The sequence below is a fragment of the Camelus dromedarius genome, chromosome 20, assembly GCF_036321535.1.
Source record: "Camelus dromedarius isolate mCamDro1 chromosome 20, mCamDro1.pat, whole genome shotgun sequence".
Taxonomy (NCBI): Eukaryota; Metazoa; Chordata; class Mammalia; order Artiodactyla; family Camelidae; genus Camelus; species Camelus dromedarius.
This window is the reverse complement of record NC_087455.1, coordinates 23680655-23704349: the sequence shown is the minus strand read 5'-3', so window position 1 is coordinate 23704349 and position 23695 is coordinate 23680655. Positions and strand designations below refer to the sequence as shown.

Genomic DNA, 23695 nt, shown 5'->3' with positions numbered 1-23695 from the left:
ATGTATAACATCTGGTCATATGCAAATAGCGACAGTTTTACTTCTCCCTTTCCAGCTTCGATGCCCTTTCCCTCCTCTTCCCTCCCCTCTCTTTTCCTTTCTTGCCCAGTATCTGTGGCTAGGACTTCCAATATTATGTAATAGAAGTGGCAAGAGTGGGCATCCTCACCATGTTCCTGACCTTAAAGGAAAAGCTTCTTACCACTGAGTAAGCTGAAGGTCTGTCGTATATGGATGGCCTTTTATTATGTTGAAGTATGTTCCCTCTATGCACTTTGTTGTGAATTTTTATCATAAATGGATGTTGAAATTTGCCAAATGCTTTTTCTGCATCTACTGAGATAATCACATGACTTTTATCCTTTGTTAAATTAATGTGGTGCACCACACTGACTGATTCATAGATGCTGACCCATCCTCACATCCCTGGAATAAATCTCACTTGATCATGGTGTGTTGTCCTTTTCATGTATTGCTGAATTTGTTTCGCTAACATTTTGTTGAGGATTTTTCATCTATGTTCATCAGGGATACTGGCCTATAGGTTTCTTTACTTCCGGTATCCTAGTACAGTTTTGGTATCAGGGTAATGTTGGCCTCCTCAAATAAGTTTGGATGTGTTCCCTCCTCTTCCACTTTTTGGAAGTTTGGGAAGAAGTGGCATTAATTCTTTAGATGTTTGGTAGGATTCACCAGTGGAGCCATCTAGTCCAAGTCTTTTGTTTGTTAGATTTTTGATTACTCCTTAGTAATCAGTCTGTTTAGACTGTCTATTCCTTCATGATTCAGTCTTGATAGGTTGTGTGTTTCTAGGAGTTTATCCATTTTCAATGTTACAAAGTTGTTGGTGTATAATTGTTCAGAGTAATCTCTTATGATCCTTTGTATTTCTTTGGTTAACTTCTTAAACTCTAACATCTGACCCTTCCCTCTGGCAACTCTTCTGCCTGTTCCTTGTGTGGGTTCCATCTTTGGTTAAACATCTTTCTAACAGAACAACTCCACCTACCTTCACCCACTTTTTTTTTAATCAAAGAGAAATTTCACCTGGAAAACACTGGAATGTAGAGTTTTTGTTTCTAACTTAATGTTGAATTATCCTTAGCACTGAAAATACCATGTTATGGTTACATAGCTGATGCTTACTAAACATGCAGATATAATGAATATTGTTAAATGACTCAACATGAAGAACACATAAAGTACTACTTCATTACTATCATAAATATTTTATAAATTCCCATTTACAATTTATGATAAAATCAACAAAACACAAGGTAGTACATTCACAGCACTTACTGTATATACTTCCTTTAAATGTGTTTATTATTTTAAAAAGTTTAGAACATTAAGCTGAGTTATATGTTTGTGGAATCCTTGACATATTTTAAGAAAATATGGCTTGGAATCACAGCTCTAGACCTCTTACTCTCAACACAGATCAATATGCAACAATATTTAAGGCTAATTATCCTGACAGGTTTCAATTCAACATTAATCACGTTAAAAGTCACATATACAAAGGAAAGAAAATTACTACATGGATATTTGCATATATACATTGTCATATGGTTAATTAAGCACCACATTAATCTGCATTTTTCTTATATACCCTAAGAGGGTATGTATGATCTTTGAGGTAAATTTTAAATAAAATTTAAGCCTACTGTCACATAATAAAGGCTTTTAGTAGTTCACTGTCTAAATAGTCTTGTTTCATTACATTTTACAATGACAGTAAAAAGTTCTGGAAATAACACTGCTTGGTTTTTTTGGTTCAGCCCGACTGCACCTCCCTCCCATGTTCATGATCTCATGATGCTTGACAGTACTAGGAAAGAGACCACACCACTAACAGAGTACTAGTAGGGCTCCACTGTCACTGCTAGTTCTCAGGACTTGCCTAACTTCTCCTCTAGCATTTCCTCTAGGAAACTGCATACTGACAGTGTTTAGAACATGCATGTAATCCCTATCCTTTTCCTCCTTTTTTGTCTCTCAAACTTACTTCTTACTCTTTCATGAAAATTTAATTCAGCCAAACACTTGAGAAGGTAGGAAACATTCATTCCTAAATCTCTTGCCTATCTTGTATTTCTTTTCTTCATTTTCTGCCTCTTAAAGTCTCAATTCTATTAGAATACAAAATTTAACTTGAAGTTTATGTAAGAAGCATACAAAAATGGTATAAAAGTTAATAATTTTCCAGGTAAATGAAAACCAAAATAAATCCAAGGAAATAATGAGAAACTAAAATTCATGGCAAAATATATTTAATGTATAAACAGGGTTACCTTTTCTTAACTGCAGAAATCTAAGGAGAACTGCAAGGGCAAATTATAATTATTACATTAATGGCTCCCAGCGAATCACACACACCACCTGCTGTCTATATCCCTGTGTACTCCCTCTCATACTGACCCTAGATTTGCTTTGACCATGTGACTTCCGTTGTCCAATGGAAGGTGAGCAAATATAATGGAAGTGCAGACTTGATAGACTCTTAAACATACATTAGAGCCTGCCCTTTTGGAATGTTTTCTCTGTCATGGAAAGAAACAGTCCAGCCTCCTGGAGGAGGAGAAGCCATGTAGAATAGAGACAGTCAAGTCACTGAATTATGAAAAATTATAAAACATCCTGTTTTAAACCACTGAGTTTTGGAGTGGTTTGTTATATACCAATGGATAAGAGCGGTATTTGTAGAACCTTATCATCTATGTATGTCTGTGGAAGAGCAAATTGATAAAAGTTAAAGCTATACTTAATCTGAAAAACACTTACGGTCTCTCAGCACACTTTAACAATATTAGACTTGCTGTACTCCTGCTGTATTTCCCCCTCAACTCCCGCTATTCAGTCCACTTAAAAAATATTCACAAGAGTCAACATTTTAACTATTATCCTATACCTATATAGGTATGGAAGTAGAAACTATATCAGTTAACAAGTGTACATGATACTTTTATTTTTAAATAATGAATTGTACATCTTTCATATAAAAGATGAGATTCTAGCCTGCTTTTAAAAAATAATTATACTTGCTAACACTATGTTTACATTTTTTACAGAAGCTAATTTTCTCTAAATTTGTAGCTTCATTCCATAGCTTTTATAGAGTCATAATCTCTTGAATATATTTCCAATAGCCTTTAAAAAATAAATTCATACGAGATAATTTTATTTAACACAGTAAAACTTAACAGTTCACAGCACAACTGCCCCACCTTCCAGCTACCACTGAATAATTTTTCAGTACAGAAAAGCCAACATGTCAGAGTAATTAATTCTCTGTATTTACTTTTATTAAAAAGAGGTTTTTGGTAGTGAGAACAAATAATCTCTCATTTGTTGCTTGAAAGCCTAAAATAGGATCATTGGTTTCCAGGCTTGCTACTTGCTGCTTAGCAACCTGCCCTACTTGCCTGCCTTCCTTCCTATTGTAAAGTACAGTGGACATGGGAGTGGGCTGACGATAGATGAAAACTCGTCGAAGGCACTCACAAAGGGCTGCATAAGAGTAATTTGGAGCACAGGCAAAAAATTTTTTGTCTCTCTTTGATGCTTGGACGTAGCCTGCCAAGAAATAGACAAAAAAAAAGAAAAACTATATGTTACACAGAAGGGGGAAAATTGTGACTAAACATTTAATATTTCATATTTTTTATTACAAATTGAAATGACTAAAAATATATGCCAACAGATACTCAACAATGGTTAAATTCTGAACCATTACTGGATTAGCCACAATCAATCGCTCCCAAATTTTGCACCAAGTGGTACAAAATATAAAGCATTAATGCCTAAGGAACAAAATAGGGTTTCATCTCTTCAGGAAAAGCACAACATAGTTCCCATGTAATTTCCATGAATAATTAAAACACTAAACATCTAACATACTAAAAGCAGGCCAAAATCTCTTTAAATGCCAATTTAAGAACTGGGTTCATCAATCACAGATGTGGCATTACAGCATCTTCTTTCTTATCAAGTAAATGAGAAAACGTTCATAGGATACTATTATAGTTATTTCAGGACTGTGTGCAAAATGCAGACCCCACCCCCCAAGATGCTAACGCGCATGGTGCACTCTCATTACTTCCGCAGTGTCAGTGGTACCTTTATACACCAGCACCAACCCTGTAACAGGGTTTGCTGTACTTCACCTCCCAGGAGTAGAACCGTGAGACCATTACAAGCTCAAACGAAAATTCAAGCATCCAATTTAAAACCTTCATTAAGATAGCCCTTGAAAACTAATTAACCTTTGAAAAAAAATCTTAATTTTATATTTTTAAAAATAATCATTTTTACATTTTAAAAGGGCATTTATGTACTGAAATTAGAATTTTCAGATTGGGACATGATTACTGAATGTTATAGCTTGTGAGAGAGGAAACTTAACAGGAATGTAAATCAACCTCATCAAATAATGAATGAGCACAGGCAGATCCATGCTGGTTTTTTAATATTAAGCAGTGCTTGAGGAGGAAAAAGTAAAGAGGATGTTAGAAACGTCCCTTAGTGGCCTAGAATTAGCTCTCCAGGCTAACTGACAAAATGATGTATGTAACATCTCGAGGCTACATATCTAATGTAATGTTGATTTAACTTAAACTCAAGCATAATAGAATTCTTCTATACTGTGGAACTGGGGGATATAAATGGAGGCTCTGAGCACATGAAAGCTATGATAAAGTTTTACTCTTACTAAAAAGAGGATAGAGAACGAAAAACCAGGGATTTTAGTAGAGAGGCTAGAAACTGTGGATAAATCAGTTAATCAAACTTTATTTCAGGTCATAAACATCTATTTGGAGTCTGAATTAACCAGTTTAGTGGCTTATATTATTAACTATAAGGGATAATCAAAAACATCTCTATGATTAGGGCTGTGCATATACAGCAATCAAAATGTATAACTTTACTTCCTGCTACCGGCTTAAAATAACCTTTCAGTAAAGCAATAGCTGTGGTTAATTCATATAAAAAAATTTCTCCCACACAATACTAACATATTTTGACATAAAGTTAATTATTGCATAAGTCTACAATTATGTAATTCAAAATGTTTTAAGCCCTAGTTTTAAAACCAGTATTTTATTTTTTATCCTACAGAATAAACTTCATTTCTGCTTCTTTTTTCATAAGTGTTTTCATTATAATGGCTCTGTTTCACACGTAAGTTCCGTGAAAGATGTTTCCTGATGGGCTTTACCTTACTCAGAGTAATTCTATGATGACTGAACTTACTCTGAAGAAACCTGAATGCAAGTTCCATGCAGGGTACTGTCAAACCCCTTGTTCATCTTCTAATACTGTACGGCTCAGTTGGAATAAGTGAGTAACGGATTAGAGTGATTCAAGTGGTTAGACAACCACTTAGATTTCTACTCTGTGTTGATCTTCTACACGAGCATAAAAACAGGGTAGTCCTACTGTTCCAGAAGTACTAACGTTCATCAACTACGCATAAGGAATGAAATTATAGCACAAATCAATCCAAATGTAATTAGGGCAGCTCAAATTTAAACAAACCAAAAAAAAAAAAAAAAAAAAAAAAAAAAAAACAACAACACTTAAGATGACTGTAATTTTTCATATAATGGAAAAGGCTGTCAAAGAGCTTGCTGATACCTAAAGCATTGAAAGTCGCGATATGCTCCCACATATCATCTTGTCTGCCGGAGCGTGGCTGCCAGAGTAGGGCGTCGACATCGTGGCGCAGACAGAAGCAGGGCATTTCTTTAGGATCCACTATGACAGAGAAAAGGTACTGGTTGCTTCCAAGATTCACCTAAAATTAAAAGTGACAAAACCCAACAATTTACTCAACAACAAATTATTATTAATAAGAATGATGACAACTGATACACAGAACAATATGACAGCAACTGTCTAAACTCTTCACCTAATCTGATGAACGCTTCGTAATGCCCCTGGGAGGAATGTGCTACTGTTAGGTCTCTTAGAGCTGAGTGATGCACAGGGCCTGCAAGTAACTTGCCCAGGACCCACCTGGTAATGAGTCGTGGAGCTGAGATCTGAATCCAAAGTCTATGTTCTTAACCACGACACTAAACTACTTCTCAACTGTTAGTAACTTGTTTAAAACATGATATAAAGCAACAATTTTACAAGCAGAATATTTTTTAAATCACAGAACACAAACAGGAAGTTTACAAATGCTAACTTGTAATAATTACCAAGAACAATGGCAGCTATAGGATTTATCAGTGCCTTCTATATGCCAGGCATGTCGCAAATATTAATCTCAACAACCCACAAGGCTGTTATTTTCACAGATGAAAGATCATACTTGAGAGCTTGAGTAACCTGTTCTAGACTACAAAGGAAAAACCACAATGCTGGGATTCAAACTCAAATCCGTTTACAAATTATTTACTTTGGTACACTATTTACAGTAAAATGTCAACAATATGTTAATAATTTTATTGCAATAATGATGGATAAAGAAATTCATTTTAATACAAACGCATCAAAAGTTAAGACTTATAATTGGATTCCACTTATAAGAATACTTCTTTTAATGGAAAGAGGTTGAAGTGATATTCTTTATTTGAAATGCTGTTTATCAAAGTTAAAAATGCCTAAATACCAACAAAAATTACAACAAGTGTAGAAAACATAAAATATGCATAGTACTTGATAAACACTGAACTGCTTCCACGGGTTTTAGAGCAGACTGGAGTATAAAATGTTGGGTTACAATTAAAGGTGGAGACCTGCTCCATACTCAATAGGAAAAGCTGTGAAGTGACTTTCCAGCACAGGCTGCTGGTCATAGGAGGAACTGGAGACAGAGCAGCCACCCAATTTGTGTTGACCCAACAACGCCTAGGGACAGGGCTCCTGGGTGGGGCCAGTGCTCGTTCCTACAGAAGGGAACAGGCTGGAACAGTGTTGACAGATGATTTCTCTTCTCCCTTTGCTCCTGATTATTACTAAGTGAGGTTTATTTTCAAAAATCATTGCCAACTAACTGGTCTTTTATATACTCAAAACCAAGTTTCTGGAAGTTAAAAACAAACTATAATTTACTAGTCTGATGTAACTAACTGCAAATCATAATTTACTATGAGATAAAACACTCCTTTCATTTACTTATTTTTAAAAATTTTTTAACTGAAGTATAGTCAGTTTACAATGCTGTGTCAATTCCTGGGGTACAGCATAATGTTTCAGTCATACATGTACATACATATATTCCTTTTCATTATAGGTTACTACAAGATATTGAATATAGTTCCTTGTGCTATACAATAGAAATCTGTTGTTTATCTATTTTATATATAGCAGTATCTGCAAATCTCAAACCCCCAATTTACCCCTTCCCGTTCCCTTCCCCGGACCCTGTAAGTTTGTTTTCTATGTCTGTGAGTCTGTTTCTGTAAACCACTCCTATTAAATGAGAGAATTTAGACTTTTTCCCTTTATGTAGTAAAAGAATTTGTAATATGCCCCTTACTTAATAAATTCTAGCCTTCCTATTCTCATTTTAAAATCAAGTATTCCATACAGCTAAATAAAAAGATATGCCACTCAAGATGTAGGATACTTATTAGGTTGCTCAGCAGCCACATTAAGAAAACAAGCTTATAATTCCATTCAAAAGTTGCAAGCTAAGAGTGGATAAAAGAACTGCATATAAACACTGCTTTTAAGATAACATCTTATCAAGAGGTTCCATGAGAAAAATAAAACCACTTTTAAGTCTTTATACCTTTTACTACCTTTTCTTGCCTCACTGCACTAGCTAGGAGTTCCAAGCACGAGGCTGCCTAGGAGTAACGAGGGCAAACACCCTCACCTGTTACTAACCTTAGCGGGAAGCATTCTGGTTTTTTACCAGATGTTAACTCTAGGTTTTTCGAGGCGGCAGGTAGTTTAAACTCCCAGTTTGCTAAGCATTTTTATAGTAAATGGATGTTGTTTTGTCAATTCTCCTTCTGCATCTACTAGAATAGTCAAATATTCCTGACTTTAAGTCTGCTGATATGCTGAATTACACTGACTGATATCTGAATGTTGAATCAGCCTTGAATTCCCTGGGTAAACTCTACCTGATCATGGTGTATTTATGATCCTTTTTACTTATTGCTGGATTTTATTTACTAATATTTTACTGAGGATTTTTGTGCCTGTATTCATAAGAGACATCGATGGGTTCCCCCGCCCACCGCCCGTTTTCTTTAGTTGTCGTGTCTTTGCTATCAGGGTGATGCTGACCTCATAAAATAGTAAGTTGGGAGGTGTTCCTCTTTTATTTTCTGGAAGTTGGTATAGAATTGGTATTATTTCTTCATTTGGTAGAACACACCAGTGAAGCAACCTAGTCTGAAGATTTGTCAGAAGGTTTCTAACAATAAATTCAATCTCTTTAGCAGATACAGAACTACTAACGTTATCTATTTCTTCTTGAGTGAACTGTGATAATGCTTGTTGTTCAAGGAACCTGCTTCACTTAAATTGTCAAATATATGAAAACAGGATGTTCACTAACATTTCATTTTATGCTTTAGTGTCTTTTGGACTTGTACTGACATGTCCATTTTTATTCCTGATGTTGGTAATTTGTCTTTTTCCTGGTTATTCTGGCCAGAGACATCGATTTTGATCTTTTTAAAGGATCAGCATATGGTTTTATTGATTTTCTTTATCTTTGGTTTTCAATGTCACTGATTTCTGCTCTTTGTTTCCTTCCTCCTACTTGCTTTAGATTTAGTTTGCTGCTTTTTTCCTAGTTCAACGTGGAAGCTTAAACTATAAAATTAAGACCTTCTTTCTTTTCTGACATAATAGGTAATGCCATAAATTTCCAAGCATTGCTTTAGCTGCATCCCACATGTGCTGTGTTTCATTTTCATTCGATTCACAGTATTTCCTAACTTCCTTTGTGAGTTCTACTATGCCTCACAGGTTAAATACTGCTCATGATTCTTATTTTTTAAATTTATTGAGGTTTATTTCACGGCCCACAATATGTTCTATTTTGGTAAATGTTCCATGTCCCTTTCTGCGATTCCAACTAGATGTATGTTAGACCATCTGATACTGCCCACAGCTCTTGGAAGTTTTGTTTTTGTTGATGTTTTTATTTCTAATCCTGCCCCGCCCTGAACCCCCTTTTGGTTTCAGATCTTCTAATTTTTACTAACCCATCTTCGAGGTTACTGATTTTTTTCTTCAGACGTGCTGAGTAAACGGATAAGTCTGCTGAAGGCATTCTTGTGTTGCTGTGGGTTTGTTTTTTTTAATTCCTAGCATTTTCAATCAACTCCTTTACAGTCTCTCTCTGCTAAAATTCTGTATTTATTCATCTTTTCTACTAAAGCCTTTAACATATGAACCACAGTTAATTTAAATTCCTTGTCTAGTAGTTACAAAATAGGGGTTCATCGCTGAGTCTAGCTACATTTTCTGCTGTTTCTTGATAAGCAGGATGTTCTTTTCTTCTTTTTGTGTGTCTCGTAATTCTTGATTGAATACTGGATATATAAAACGGACTTGAGGTAAGCAGCATTCATGCCTGGGAATGGACACACTTCTGCTAGGCCATTAGTGTGGTGGTTATGGCAGAGGGAGGCTGAGAAGCGGGTATCTGAGCTTGAGTTTTGTTGCTGTGGTTTCCTTCAGTGTATCACCAACTTCAAATTCCTCTAGTGTCACTTTGCACTCTGGTGGGGATTGAATTCCTGGAGGATTCTCCTCAATTGTACTGTTCCACCCCTAACCTTAGGCCTTCATTATGCATCTGCATTTCAGAGCCTGTATGCTCTTATCCTCCCCTAGGGGTAGATTACTGCCTGTTACTCAGTGCTTCCCAGCCTGATGGTGGGGGTTAGGGAGGATAGAGGCAGAGGGTTCTCCACTGTCTTGGTTCACTCAGCTGGGCCTTGTGTCTTTGGGTTTCAGGGTTTGGGCTTTTTCAGTGACATTGCCTCACCTCCAATGGTGGGAGAATTCTAATAGTCTATGCTTGAGTTCTTGCCCCTCCCTGAGACACAGATAGTGTTGAAAAATTTTGTGTCTTCTTCTGAGCCCTTCCTTAAGATGCTAAGATTGATGCTCTTCCCTCAGCAGCTTAAGGCTTTTGTTACTTAAGGAAAATAATCCAGGTAGGGCTTCATGCATTTTCCATAGCAGAAGATACTTCCCTCCACCCCTGCATCACCAGGGTGGCTTTTCTCTCATCTCCTGCTCCCAGTCTTTCTCATCAGGCCCTGGGCAAGGTCCATAAAGAGGACTTGTGAATGCCATGGGTTCACTATTTTGTTGGTAGCCCCTACTAAACCCTCAGCAGTTTTGGAATTCTTCTTGCCCACTTATAGGGCAGCTCTTCTTCCCATGTTCAGATGAACCAGCTCTCCTATCCAGGCTCTCCTTGGTGGCAACTGTTTTTCCTTGGATTTCAAGTTGGTTGCCCTGTAACCTCAGCTCTCTGATTCTACAGATTATCCAGCCTTTTCTTGTTACACTGGTAGTGTACACTCCTTCCAGCTTTCTACACCCTAGAGTGACCTGGAATTCCCTTGCTCACTATTTATAAACTTGCCTAAAAAGCAAGCCACTTATGATGAGCAGACTGGTGATAGTCCAATATCCCACAAGAGGATCCACAAGCAGGCAAACCTGTAGGATCCCACACTCCTGGCTCCTACTAACAGAATCAAGGGTGGGAAGTTAACGTAAAGGTAAAAACGTCTTTTATCCACAGATCTATGAAATGGTCAGACTGAAGTGTTTTCTTGAACAAGTGCTTCCCATACTGGATGGTGGCCGGCCCCAAACAGTAAATCCTCTTCTTTTGGAAGTTTAAATGGGAAAAATAAACAATAAACACATAGTACAGTAAATAAGAAAGAGGCAGAAGACATCCCCAGGGAGCCTACAGTAAGCAGAACTCATGATATGAGGCAGGAAGTCAGTAACAGGCAGAGGTATGAGCAGCAGCAGATGCTGGTGTGATCATACAGCACAGCACTACCGGAGACTCTCGAGAGACAGTTCTGATGACAAGGTAATCTGCTTATGTGCTGTTCTCAAAACAATATTCTACTTCTCCTTTAGGTCTAACTTGCAAATGCATTTGTTTACAGAATGACCTTCTATTCCTCTATGAGATCTAGAGATTGTTTATACTATTCCTTATAGTCTCCACGTATGTTCACACTAAATAGCTATGTCTTGAGATAACCAGAGGTCTTTTCTATTCTCTGCAACCTCTAAAGTCCAGACAAAAGACAGAATTAAGATTACAAACTCAGCAAAACTAGTTTTGCTAAGTGAATTAGATGAATAAGAATGAAGTACACAAATTAGAAAGTACAATTAAAATTAAGCATACTCTTGTATGATCCTTTAGAAACAAAAAAATCAATATAAGAAAAAATGTTTGAAGAAGAACAACAAAGACATCATTAATTTGAAGCATACAAAAGAGGGAAATAAGACATCCACCGCCTGGCAAGGGCAGTTACCTGTAAGAATCAACATGATGTTCAGAGGGTCCCTGAATAGACAAGAACAGATGCCACAAATCCCACTAGTTCACAACTTGGTAGCCAAGAGCTAAATGGGCCAGCAGATAAGAAAAAAGGAAAAGGATGACTGTTTTGGGCAGACAGTGTCAAAGGTAAGAATAGGAAGGACTCAACAGCTTATTAACAGTGGAAAGAACAAAAATCATGCACAGCCAGAAATGAAATTTTTAAAGTGAAGCAGACTGAGACTACTTAGTGTAGGCGTAAGAACCCAACTTACTTCAAATGCTTCTAAGGGTAGTAAAGAAGCATGACTATAGATTTATACGGCATAGTAAGTAATGTTCACACTGAACACGTTCACCCATCGATAATGTTACTTTCTCTTCATAATGCTCTACATAAGTTGGGCAAATAATAAATTTTAATGATTCCATTAAAAAAAGCTCTAAATACTGTTTTAGCAATTAAATGAAAAGAATTAATTTATAATAGACAATTTACTTTATTTAGAAAACTCATTCTTTGTTAATGCCAAATAATCTTATTGCCTCAAAAAACCCTCTTAAATCCATAAATCCTTTGACCAATAAAATATAACTCCACATTTCTTCCACAGTAATGTTCACTATAGAAGAGGCTGTATTTATCTTTAAAGCACCAGTGGAGATTACAATAAAATATTCTCTAGAGAAAAATCTGTAACATGAATTTCAAGTAGTCAATTGATTGTCTTTTTCTTTTCTTGGTAGAATACTTAGCAATGAAAGACTTCTGAAGATTAAATGTCAAAGTGAAGACATTTAAACAACCTTTAATCACTGCTATTACCAAATTAAACTGAATAGTATTAAGAAAAAGGTTTTATCCATTCATAAATACTTGTTGGGAGGCAAGATTGAAAAGTTAATGTCATGAAAATTTAACTCCAAATTAATATTCTGTACATAGAATAAATTACTAAAATTTACTCTGTTCTTACCATGCATGAAGCAGTGAACTGATCTGTATCTACTGCTGTATAAGGAAAAACACTCCCTGTGTTTCTCCTTTACTCTCATAATACTACCATGCTCAAAATCTTCTGCCCCCAGATATACAGGTTTTCCACACATCCAGCAGTTCTGACACAGTCTACGTGGAGATGGCATCAGATTCCAGAGGTTAAGGGCTCAGTCCCACAGGAATGCCCTGCTCCCCCTACCCGCCACCTCACTTTAGATGCCAATCACAAATCCCTGGTTATCACCTATACTTTTCACTGATTGGCTATAAATGAAGAATTCTATCGGCTGTCTTCTTGGGTTCAGTGGTTTGCTAACATGGCTCACAGAACCCAGCAAAACACTTAACTTACATTTACCAGTTTAATATAAAAGGATATGATAAAGGATAACTATAAATATTCAGATGGAAGAGATGTGTAGTGCAAGACATGGAAGGAGGAGAACAGAGCTTCCATTCCCTTGCCAGGCATGCCACCCTCCTAGTACCTTGATGTGTCCAGCAGTCCTGTCCTTTTGGGATTTTTATGAACATTTCATCACACAGGCATGATCAATCATTAACTCAGTCTTCAGTCCCTCTCCCCTTCCTGAAGGATGGTGGGAGCAGGGATGGAGTGAGGTGTACTGCTGAAACTTCCAGTCTTCTAATTACGGCTTAGTCTTCCTGGTGCCCAGCCCCCATCATGAAACTGTCCAGGAGCCCACCAAGAATCACCTCCTTAGAGTGAAAGACACTCCTATGGCCCAAGAAATCCCAAGAGATTTAAGAGCTCTGTGTCAGGAACCAGGATCAAAGACCAAATAACAAAAGATGCTCCGAGTCCTAGTACTCTTATCACTTAGGGGGAATTACAAAGGTTTTAGGAGCTTGATGCCAGGAACTGGGATGAGAACAATATATACTTATTATTTCACATCTACCTTATTTAATCTTCACTACCTGAGAATTAGGAAATACAATCCCATTTTATGGAAGAAGAAACTCAAATTCAAGAGGTTAAGACATTTAAGTTAAGAAGTTAAGTGGCAGCTGGGATTTAAATTCAGATGTGCTTCCAAACCCATGTTCATAATCACTGGACTGCATGCTCTTCCAAAACTAATTTTATAGTAATTATTCAGCAATCACCAGAGTGTGTCCCTGGCTGGGCACTATTTCAGGTATGATAACCCACATACTATAAACTATGTATACATTCTGCTTGGTCAGTTAAGTTGTGTTGATAAGTTGTACATGTGTAGTATGTCTAAAATTGATGTCTGAAAAATTAAGAAAAGTCTTATAAAGTCTTGTGTTACATTTTTGTTTGAATGCTCATTCATAAAGTTAACCATATAAAGACTTTCTAATACCAACTAGAGATGGTAGCATAGGAAGATGTCAAATCTTAGAAAAGGGGTATAAAATGCAATTGAGGGAAAAGCACTTACATTTTTACTTTACTAAAAGTTGTAAGAAAGAAAATAACTATTATTTAGAAATACAAGAAAAAAATCTGCTTTCATTATTGAAAATAACCAAGTTGGATCTTTAGCTGTGTATAACATAATTAATATCAAATTTCACTGACTATTCTAATGAAGAACGTATATAAATATATCAGATAACAGAAATATGTATCAGAAAATAGAAAGTGCCCTGGGGGTGGGGGGGGGGAAGAGAGCAAACAGATAAGTAGATAATGAGGTTGTGTTCATAGAGGTTAGTAAGGATGGACGCTAACATGTGAACAGAGGTGTGAATAAAGGGAACAAATGAGAAAAAGATAGCATAGTCCAGGTACAGAGTAACAAATGCAGACACCCTCAGGGAGCATGTTTAATATGAGGAATAGCATGAAGGCCAGTGTGCCTTAAGTGAACTAGGGAAAAAATGGTAGAAAATGATAATCAAATATTGGAGGGCAGTGTTTTTTAAACTATGGGTCTCAACCTTGGTAGCAAAATCAATTTAGTAGATTTGTTCAGTGGAATACTACTCGGCCATAAAAAATGAATAAAACAACGCCATTTGCAGCAACATGGATAGACCTAGAGATTGCCATTCTAACTGAAGTAAGCCAGAAAGAGAAAAATACTATATGATATCATTCATATGTGGTATCTAAAAAAAAAAAAGAGGACACTAATGAACTCATCTACAAAACAGAAACAGACTCGCAGACATAGTAAACCATCTTATGGTTACTGGAGAAAGGGGGTGGGAAGGGATAAATTTGGGAGTTTGAGATTTGCAAATGTTAGCCACTATATATAAAAATAGACAAACAAGTTGTTTCTATATAGCACAGGGAACTATATTCAGTATCTTGTAATAACTTGTAATGAAAAATAATATGAAAACAAATATATGTATGTATATGCATGACTGGGACATTGTGCTGTACACCAAAAATTAACACATTGTAACTGACTGTACTTCAGTTTAAAAAAAATGAAAGCAAAAGAAAAGAAATGGAAAAACAGAAAAAATGTAACAAAATGTTAATAATTACTGAAAGCTCAGTGAAGGATACTGTTATGGGCTGTGTTGTATGCCCTCTCAAATTCATGCTGAGGTCCTAACCCTCAGTACCTCAGAATGTGACTGTACTTGGAAAGAGGACCTTAAAAAGGTAATCAAATCAAAATGAGGTCATTAGGATGGGTCCCAATCCAATATGATTGGTATCCTCTACAAGAAGAGGCGATTAGGACACAGACACACAAACGGAAGACCATGTGAAGACAAAGGCAGAACACAGAGATTTACAAGCCAAGGAGAAAGATTCCAAAAGAAGCCAACCATGCTCAGACTTCTAGCCTTCAGAAATGTGAGAAAACAAATTTCTGTTGTTTAAGCCTTCAGTCTGTGGGTACCGATGTACTCTCATGTAAAGATTTGGGGGAGAAAGCAAACTCAGGAGGAATTACAAAAGATCTAGAGAAGGTAGGAGTAACAAAAACAAAAACATCTCTCATTCAAAACTATAAACCAAAATATGAAGGACAACAATGATCAAAACAAGCTAAGGAATTAGAAAAATCGGAATGGCCCTATACCTACTACAGAAGTCAAATTCATAATTAAAACCCTTTCTCCCAAAAACCTGCAGGCACAGATGGTTTCCAGGCACAGTGGTAAATTTTACCAAACATTTAAGGAGCAAATAATGCCCATCCTATACAAACTCTCTCAGAAAATAAAACCTCTCAATTCATATTATGAGGACAGGACTACCAGTATCCAAAGATGAATTTAAAAACTACAGGAAAACCATAGATTAAAATCACTTATGAATAAACCACTCAATCTTTCCTCCTAAGATGAAGAACAAGGATTTCTGCTCTCATCATTGAAATTCAACATTGCATCTGATGTCCTACCTAGTACAATAAGGCAAGACAAAGAAAAGGTGTACAGATTGGAAAGGAATAAGTTAAACTGTCTTTATTCAGACATTATCATGCACATAAAAATACTGACACATCTACCAAAAAAGCACTTAGAAAAAGAGAATTTATAAAAGTTACAATACAAAGTCAATCAACCTTATTTCTATGTAAAACACAAAGCCAATAGGGAATTTTAAAAAATGCACTAATCACAATAGCATCAAAAAATATGAAACACTGGTATTAAACTTAACACCAAAAACTTAAACACTGCTAAGAAACATTAAGAAAAACCTAAATAAGAAAAACCTAAATAAATGGAGACATAATATTCATAAATGACACAACTCAATATTATTAAGATGTCAGTTCTCCTCAGGCTGACCTACAGATTCAATGCAATTCCAATGAAAATCCCAGCAGGTGTTTTTGTACAAACTGAAAAGCTGATTGTGACGTTTTTACAAAAACCAAACCAATTCAGGAAAACAAAGACAAAGATCAAAACTAACACTATCTCAAATCAAGACCCACTATACAGCTATAGAAATCAAACCAGTATAGGACTGTCTAAAGAAGAGATCAGCAAACTTTTTATTATAGGGCCAGACAGCAAATATTTCAGGCCTACGGGCAATAGGGTCTCTGTTAGAACTATTCAGGTCTGTTGATGCAGTGTGTAAGCAGCCAGACAACACAGGAGTAAATGTCTATGGATGTCTACGGCTGTGTTCCAATAAAATTTTTTTTTTTACCAACCAGGTGGCTGTAGGTAATCAGTAACCAGTAGTTTACTGACCCGTTCTAGACATGAATCATCTGTTAAACATGTATTACAAACATCTTCTCCCCACTGTTTTTTTCACTCTCATAATGGCAACTTTTAATAAACAGATTTCTTAATTTTGATCCAAATGAACATCTTATTTTTTCAGTAAGTGCTTTACATGCTCAGTTCAAATAATCTTTACCTACTCCAAGACCACAAAAATGTCTGTTTTCCTCTAACACGCTTTATTTACTGTTTCATGGTTAGACATGCAATCCATCAGTAATTGGTTTTTGCATATAGAATGATGTCAATGTCAAACTATTTTTCTTATGGACATCTAACAGACCAAGAGCATTTATTTTGACCATCTGTTCTTTTCCCCACTGTATTGTTACCCTTGTTACTGTATTCATGTGCTAGGCTATTGTCTATAACACAGTCAAGCCCACAAAATACATGGCAAATGATAAAAATAACTAACTGCATTAACAAGTATCTACAAATCCCTCCAGGTAGAAACACGAAAACTTTCTATTATCTGGTGTTTGAGGGGCAGTCTCCCTGGGAAAAGAGCTAAAGGTTGTCTGATAAAAGGTCTTCCAACTGGAACTGTCATTTGGGACAGTTTCTGAAAATATCCTGTCATTAATTTAAGATTCTAGGTAAGTTTATTCAGTATTTGTCTGGAACAAAACTTCTAGGAAGAGTATCTTCCTGCAAAGATGCTCAGTTTATGCTCAGAACACAGATTCTAAGAAAAAAATTTGCCAGTCAAGTTAACGATCTCATTGATATCTCAAGGGAAAGGCTGAATTTTAGTGGATTGAGGGCTTGATACTATGTAAAAATTTCAAGAATCAAGAAATGTGATATGCAACTAAAATTATCTTTTCTTTCAGAGAACAGAAGGTAAAAAGGGAATTGAAGACTATCTCAAGCAGGTCAATCATAGGTAATGTCAATAATAACAACTCTCAACAAATAACTGGCATTACCCGTTACATTCTCACAGCCCTAAAAGAAACTGAAAGGCTTTCAATTAAATCACACTCATATTATGACACCAGCATTACTGTGTACCTGAGGCTTAACCTGCAGAGAGACAGCTGTCCTTAAGGGCTCTTGCATTTTTGCAAATCTTTCCAGCAAAGGCACTAATGTGACCCTTTGTTCTAGACTACTGTTTCAAGGTGTTTTTAGAGCAAACAACTTTGGAAGATACATTGTGTCCCTCCAGAGCAAAAGGTAGGCTTGTTTACTGTCCAGTAAAGATAATCTCTCTCTCCTGAGCAAGGACAGGCAAGCTTACTGGCCATCTCCGTGTTACTCTGTGGGAAGTGCGGCTCAGGGAATTAGTCCGTATGTTGATACTCTGGCTAACATTACTGCTGTCAGTAAGAAGCTGTCCTTTGTTTCTAACCTAAGCGTCTCATGTCTTTTAACAGCTAATTTGTTACTTTGCTGGAAAGGTAAAAATCTCAACCCAATGCCATTTTGGAGAGAAAGAAAGGATGCAGACAGAGACATGGCTCTCTTAAGTAGAAAATTTGAGGGCCTTATGGTTCAATTTACACAATTTGAGGGAAGTTGGTGGGAACTGGTAGAAAATATGCTGACCAAGTTGTATGGCCAGTCAGGCAATAAATGGTCCTCTATTTTATTGCCTGGTGATAAGGAAGACTTGGGGAGAGGGTTGCAGACTGAGTCCAGGAAAGATGGTTCATAGCAACAACCAGAGCACATTTGGGCAGCTAACTCTTCCAGAAGAGTATCTCCTCACCGATCTGGTGGCAGCCTCAGGTCCACCCCACATAGTACCAGCTAGCACTAGGGTTTGTCTCCTCCCACCTTCAGACACCGTTACAGAGACATATACCTACTTTGAGCATGAAAGCAGGGAAATTATTACAGTTTCATTTCTATTATGGTCAAATCTGATCAAATAAATTATAAATTCAGTACCCCAAGGAGAATGTAAAAGGGTCCTGAGACCAAAAAGCTTATTACTTTTCTTCTTCAGTTCTGATATTTAATATTCCTCTTTTATTGTGCTGCTACATGTATTCATTTAACATTTTACTTTGCAAATGCCAAATTCTAACCCTGATTTACATTTCTTTCAGTGAATTTTATATTTGAGAAAATCTATCATGCGCAATATAAATTCTGACCTTTTGTTACAGTATTTTTTCCCTAAAACAAGGACATATACTGACCTTTCCATATACAGGTAATTTCAAATTGTCCAAAGTCATGATAAATGAAATCAAGAAGAGAAACTTGGAAGTAAACATTGCAGAAAGGTGTATAAGTTATCCATATAGTACTATTCGATGTCTAAAATAGATGTACCACAGAACAGCCATGATATTATAGCCTCCTTCATTCCCTTCCCCAGTGATAAGCCAACTGGTATCCTCTTAGGTATCACAAGAAACTATTTTTTGAACAAGCTACACTTGACCAGCTAGACCCTGACTTTCATACAATGCACTGACAAACCAAATCTGCCTTTAGAAAGAGATGGACTCAGTACTTACTTGTTGGAATTGTTCTAGTTATAACCATTCCACTTATTCTCAAACATCAATGTTTAGGCATTTTTACTTCAATCTTTGCCTATGTTTATAAACATGACTAATAATAGAAAAATCAGTGCTTATCATTGTAAAAAGAATCTTTGGCCTCAACTCAACTGAGAAGTCTTTAGGAGGTTCTGGTTCAAGATGGCAATGTAGAAAGACACTGAACTCACCTGCTCCCCTGGAGGATCAGGCATCTAATTCAACACACATCTAGGAGCCTACTGAAATACACTGCAGGGACGGAGGACGGGAGGTGACATCTTTGCAGTTTCCCTCTGCCTCACTCCAGGTTGTACTTATCTCCCAGAAAGGAACTAATAACCTCGTCTGGTGCCCCAGTTATTGCAGCTGCTTGCTGCCTGGGGGACACATCCAGATCACCTGGCTGTAGTGGCCAGAGGGACTTACACTTGTGGGTCCTACAGGACAATAACGAATGGAGAAGTTCTTAACAAGGTACAACAACCCAGGCAAAATAGAGGGGCAACAGACTGAGGTGTCCAGTCTCTCTGTGAAAGAGCTTATCTTCATAGCTGTGGTCACAGGAGCAAGCTGCTAATTAAACACACATCTAAGGGCTAACGATAACCCTCTTCAGAGGCCTGAGAGGGCGAGAGCTGTATCTCTGTGCTCTCCCTCTGTTACAGAGCGCCAGTATCTCCCAGAGGGACCCTTGTACACACATCTGGCACCCAGGATTTTGCTGCCCAGGGGATGCTCAGTGATTGCCTGGTTCTGGCAGCCAGTAGGGTTTGTGTTCCTGGTGCCATGGGACTATAGCAATTAGAGACAGTTCCTGGCTGGCTACTGCTACCAGGGCGCAACACAGATGGTAGACCGAAACACATCTAGTCTTTCTGTGAAAAAGGCCTCTTTGTCCTAAAGCTTTAGATTAGTGGCAGGTTGACACGTATCTAGAGGCCTAGTGAGGTGCTCTCTGAGGACAGCAGCTGGGGGTTGCCATCTTTGAGCATTCCTCTGCCTTACTCCAGGTCATTGGTATCTCCAGGAAAGGAGCTGGTATGCTCATCTGGTGCCCCAATTTCTGCGACTGTCACCCAGGGTACACCTCTAGATAATCTGGCTCTGGTGGACAGTGGGATTTAACGCTTGCAGTCCCACAGGACTATAGATATGAATCAAAAAATGTGATTATACACTACATTAACAATCATGTGATTGTCTCAATATATGCAGAAAGCATTTGACAAAATTCAACATCCCTCTATTTTAAAAAACCCTCAAGCTGGGTATAGAAGGAACATACCTCAACATAATACAAGCCATATATAACAACCTCCCTAGTTAACATCATTACTCAGTGGTAAAAAGTTGAAAGCTTTGTTCTAAGATCAAGAACAAGACAAGGATGCCCACTCTGGCCATGTTTGGTAAACATACTACTAGACATCTGAGCCAGAGCATTCAGGCAAGAAAAAGAAATATAAGACATCCAAATAGAGAAGTAAAAAGTAAAAGTGTCACTTTATAGATGGGACATGATATTACATCTAAAAACCCTACAGACTCCACCAGAAAACTGCCAGAACTAATAAACAAATTCAAAGTACAAAAACAATATGCAGACATCTGTTGCATTTCTATACACTAATAATAAACTATCAGAAAGAGAAATTAAGAAAACAATCCCATTTACAATTTTATCAAAAAGAATAAAATACCGAGGAATACAGTTAACCAAGGTGAAAGACCTGTACACTGAAAACTAGTAAGACACTAACGAAAGAAATTCAAAACATAAAAAAGTGGAAAGATAGTCTGTGCTCATGGATTGGAAGAATATTGTTAATGTCCCTACTACCCAAAGCAATCTGTAGATTCAATGCAATCCCTATAAAATTCCAATGGATTTTTTCACAGAAATAGAACAATCCTAAAATTTGTATGGAACCACAAAAACCCCAAATAGCCAAGGCAATTCTGGGAAATAACAAAGCTGGAGGCATCATGCCTCCTGATTTCAAGCTATACTGCAAAGCTACAGTAATCAAAACAGTAAAGTATTGGCATAAAAACATACACACAGATCAATGGAACAGAAGAAAGAGCCCAGAAATACACTCACCTATATTTGGTCAATTACTTTATGACAAGAGTAGAAGAATATATTATTGGATTTGAATGAGATATTAACACTTAAAACTAATTAAAAAGTTTAAAAGTAAGTAGAAAATCCTAGAAATATTTAATCAAATATCATAAACTATGGTATAAGGAAGGATTGTTTATATATTTCTTACATTTCTGAAGGTGGAACCTGCTTGTAACAAGTCTATCATTCATGCTCTTTAGGAACACATTTTATTCAGAAGTTTGGACTGATTGTAGCAGTTTAGAATCTCAAAATTGTAGTTTATTATCTTGGTGTTTAGGGGAAATTATGGTGAAGTACACAGGAAGCCCATAGATCTAGTTTCTAATACTGGATCTATCTTTGATCTCATATAAACCCCATCAACCTTAGCCTGGCCCAGCACATCTGCAAGTAGAGATGAAATACAATTCTACAGATCTGAAGTTTCTTCCAAGTTAGAAGGATCATCCCTGTTTATTTATGTATTATACTTCTTCCCCATTCCTGATATTTCTATCTGTGACACTAAGAAGATCCACAGTTGTGGCTCTTCACCTTGTATAAATTCCTAAGGAATAAACAGGCATTTGGTTGGTAAATATAAGACAATCCTGAGTATATTCTGCTCAGTTCTGTCAACATTTTTCTCTAGGGAGCTAGAGGCCTCAGAGAGTAAGATGTTTCCACTGTTCCACCAGGGCAGCCAGACCTGGTTTGGCATTGCCTGTTACTAAGGTTAAATCTGCCAAATTCTAGGATTTAGTCAGTAGATGAGGCTTTTGTACTGTAATTTGATGATAATAAAATATTTTATTTTGGTTCCCTTCTGTTACTTCTTGGTGTTCATTTTTAACATGCTTAAACATAGGGAAGAGAGGTATCATTAACCAGATGCCTTGCAGTGAACATTAAACTACTTGATCAACACTATTTAGTACTGCTGTACTAAGATGAACTGAAATCCTCAGAGAAGCTAAGCTAAACAATAACATTTTATGACATCTAAGATGAGGTGCCTTCCCTATAAATGTTAGGCAGGAAACAGTACCTAAAAGTTACACCTCCTAGACTATAACTTTAGGAAGACAGGCCAGACTCCTTAAGGATAAATAATCTACAGTTAGTCAGACTGAAGAGTCTCTGATCAGTCACATGTAAGAGTGATTCTCTAAAATCCAAGACAGTACAGAGTAATTGTGTGAAGGCTCTTCTATGTTATCTAGAGTTATCTAAGGAACTATGTCAGAACTAAACAACATCTAGGAAGTAAAGCTCAAGTTTATTATTTGGGCTTTGGATCAGTGCCCAAATTGCATAAAATAATCTGACCAAAAACTGTTTACTATTCAGTTAGAGGAGTGACTGAGAAAGAAGGGAAGACATTAAGGTGATGCAAATTTCTTCAAATCCAAGATAGAGCTGAAACAATTTTTATGATTGTCACCGAGAGAGCAGTCTAAAAATATTTTTAAGCACCTACCAGAATCAGGACCTTTGGTAGGTGTTAGGTACACTCCAGTAATAAGCAAAATGTCATCTCTCTGCTTTTTAGAAGTTGTTGGTGTCACAGAATAATGGGAAGGAAAGCAGAGCAGATGCAAAAGTTAATCGTAAGATGTAAGTAATTTTGGAACAAACTTTAATGACACTGCTTTCTAGCCACTGATCTTCTGCCATTCCCCCTCATCTGTCTACATAAGTATAATCTAAAAATGCTCATTTTTATAACTCCTTTGAGTGTTATTATGTTCAGCCATTAATTTAAAAAAGTTAAGTATCCAAAAAAGGTTAGGAAAGGACAGTGAGAAGAAAAGTTAGATGTCAGGTTGTTATATATTACATTGTATAATAATTATATATATATATATATATATTATATAAAAAACCTGCACAGAAAAAAAGGCCCACTGAAACATACCAATCTGCAGTAGCACCAAAACAATACAACACTGTTTTATTAGGGGTGATGTTATGAAAAGATGGCTTCCTTAGGGAGCAATGAGATTTATATCACAGCCAAGCTGTCTGCAAAATATGTGTTTTGGTCCATCAATTATCATCTCATTTGAATAATTATTTATTCACAAATTTTTAGAAATATTATCAAGAACTTACCACATGAGTAGTTTTTAATGTACTGCCATCAAATCTGCATAGACTGGAGCTCTCTTCAAAGAAAATATCACATTCTTCTAACTCTTGAGCATTACAAGGAGGTTTTTCTTTATCTGGGTTCGGATTCTTAGACCAGAAAAAAATAAATAAGAGAATGAATTTCTTCATATTTAAAGACATTAAGATTACAGCAATATTACTAAATTTCAGGCTCCTGACCAATAAACACTTAATCAACAAAA

General features: G+C 36.6%; 1 protein-coding gene across 1 annotated transcript in view; it reads right to left on the bottom strand.

Moving 5' to 3' along the window:
- Positions 1-1295: 1295 nt before the first annotated feature.
- Positions 1296-23695, bottom strand: part of NUDCD1 (NudC domain containing 1) — a 62255-nt gene continuing 39855 nt past the window's right edge. The window contains exons 8-10 of the mRNA XM_031439496.2: positions 23454-23579; positions 5638-5797; positions 1296-3576 (exon numbers count right to left, since the gene is read on the bottom strand). Coding sequence (XP_031295356.1) covers positions 3284-3576; positions 5638-5797; positions 23454-23579 — 579 coding nt within the window. The 3' untranslated portion in view covers positions 1296-3283. The remainder of the gene's footprint in view (positions 3577-5637; positions 5798-23453; positions 23580-23695) is intronic.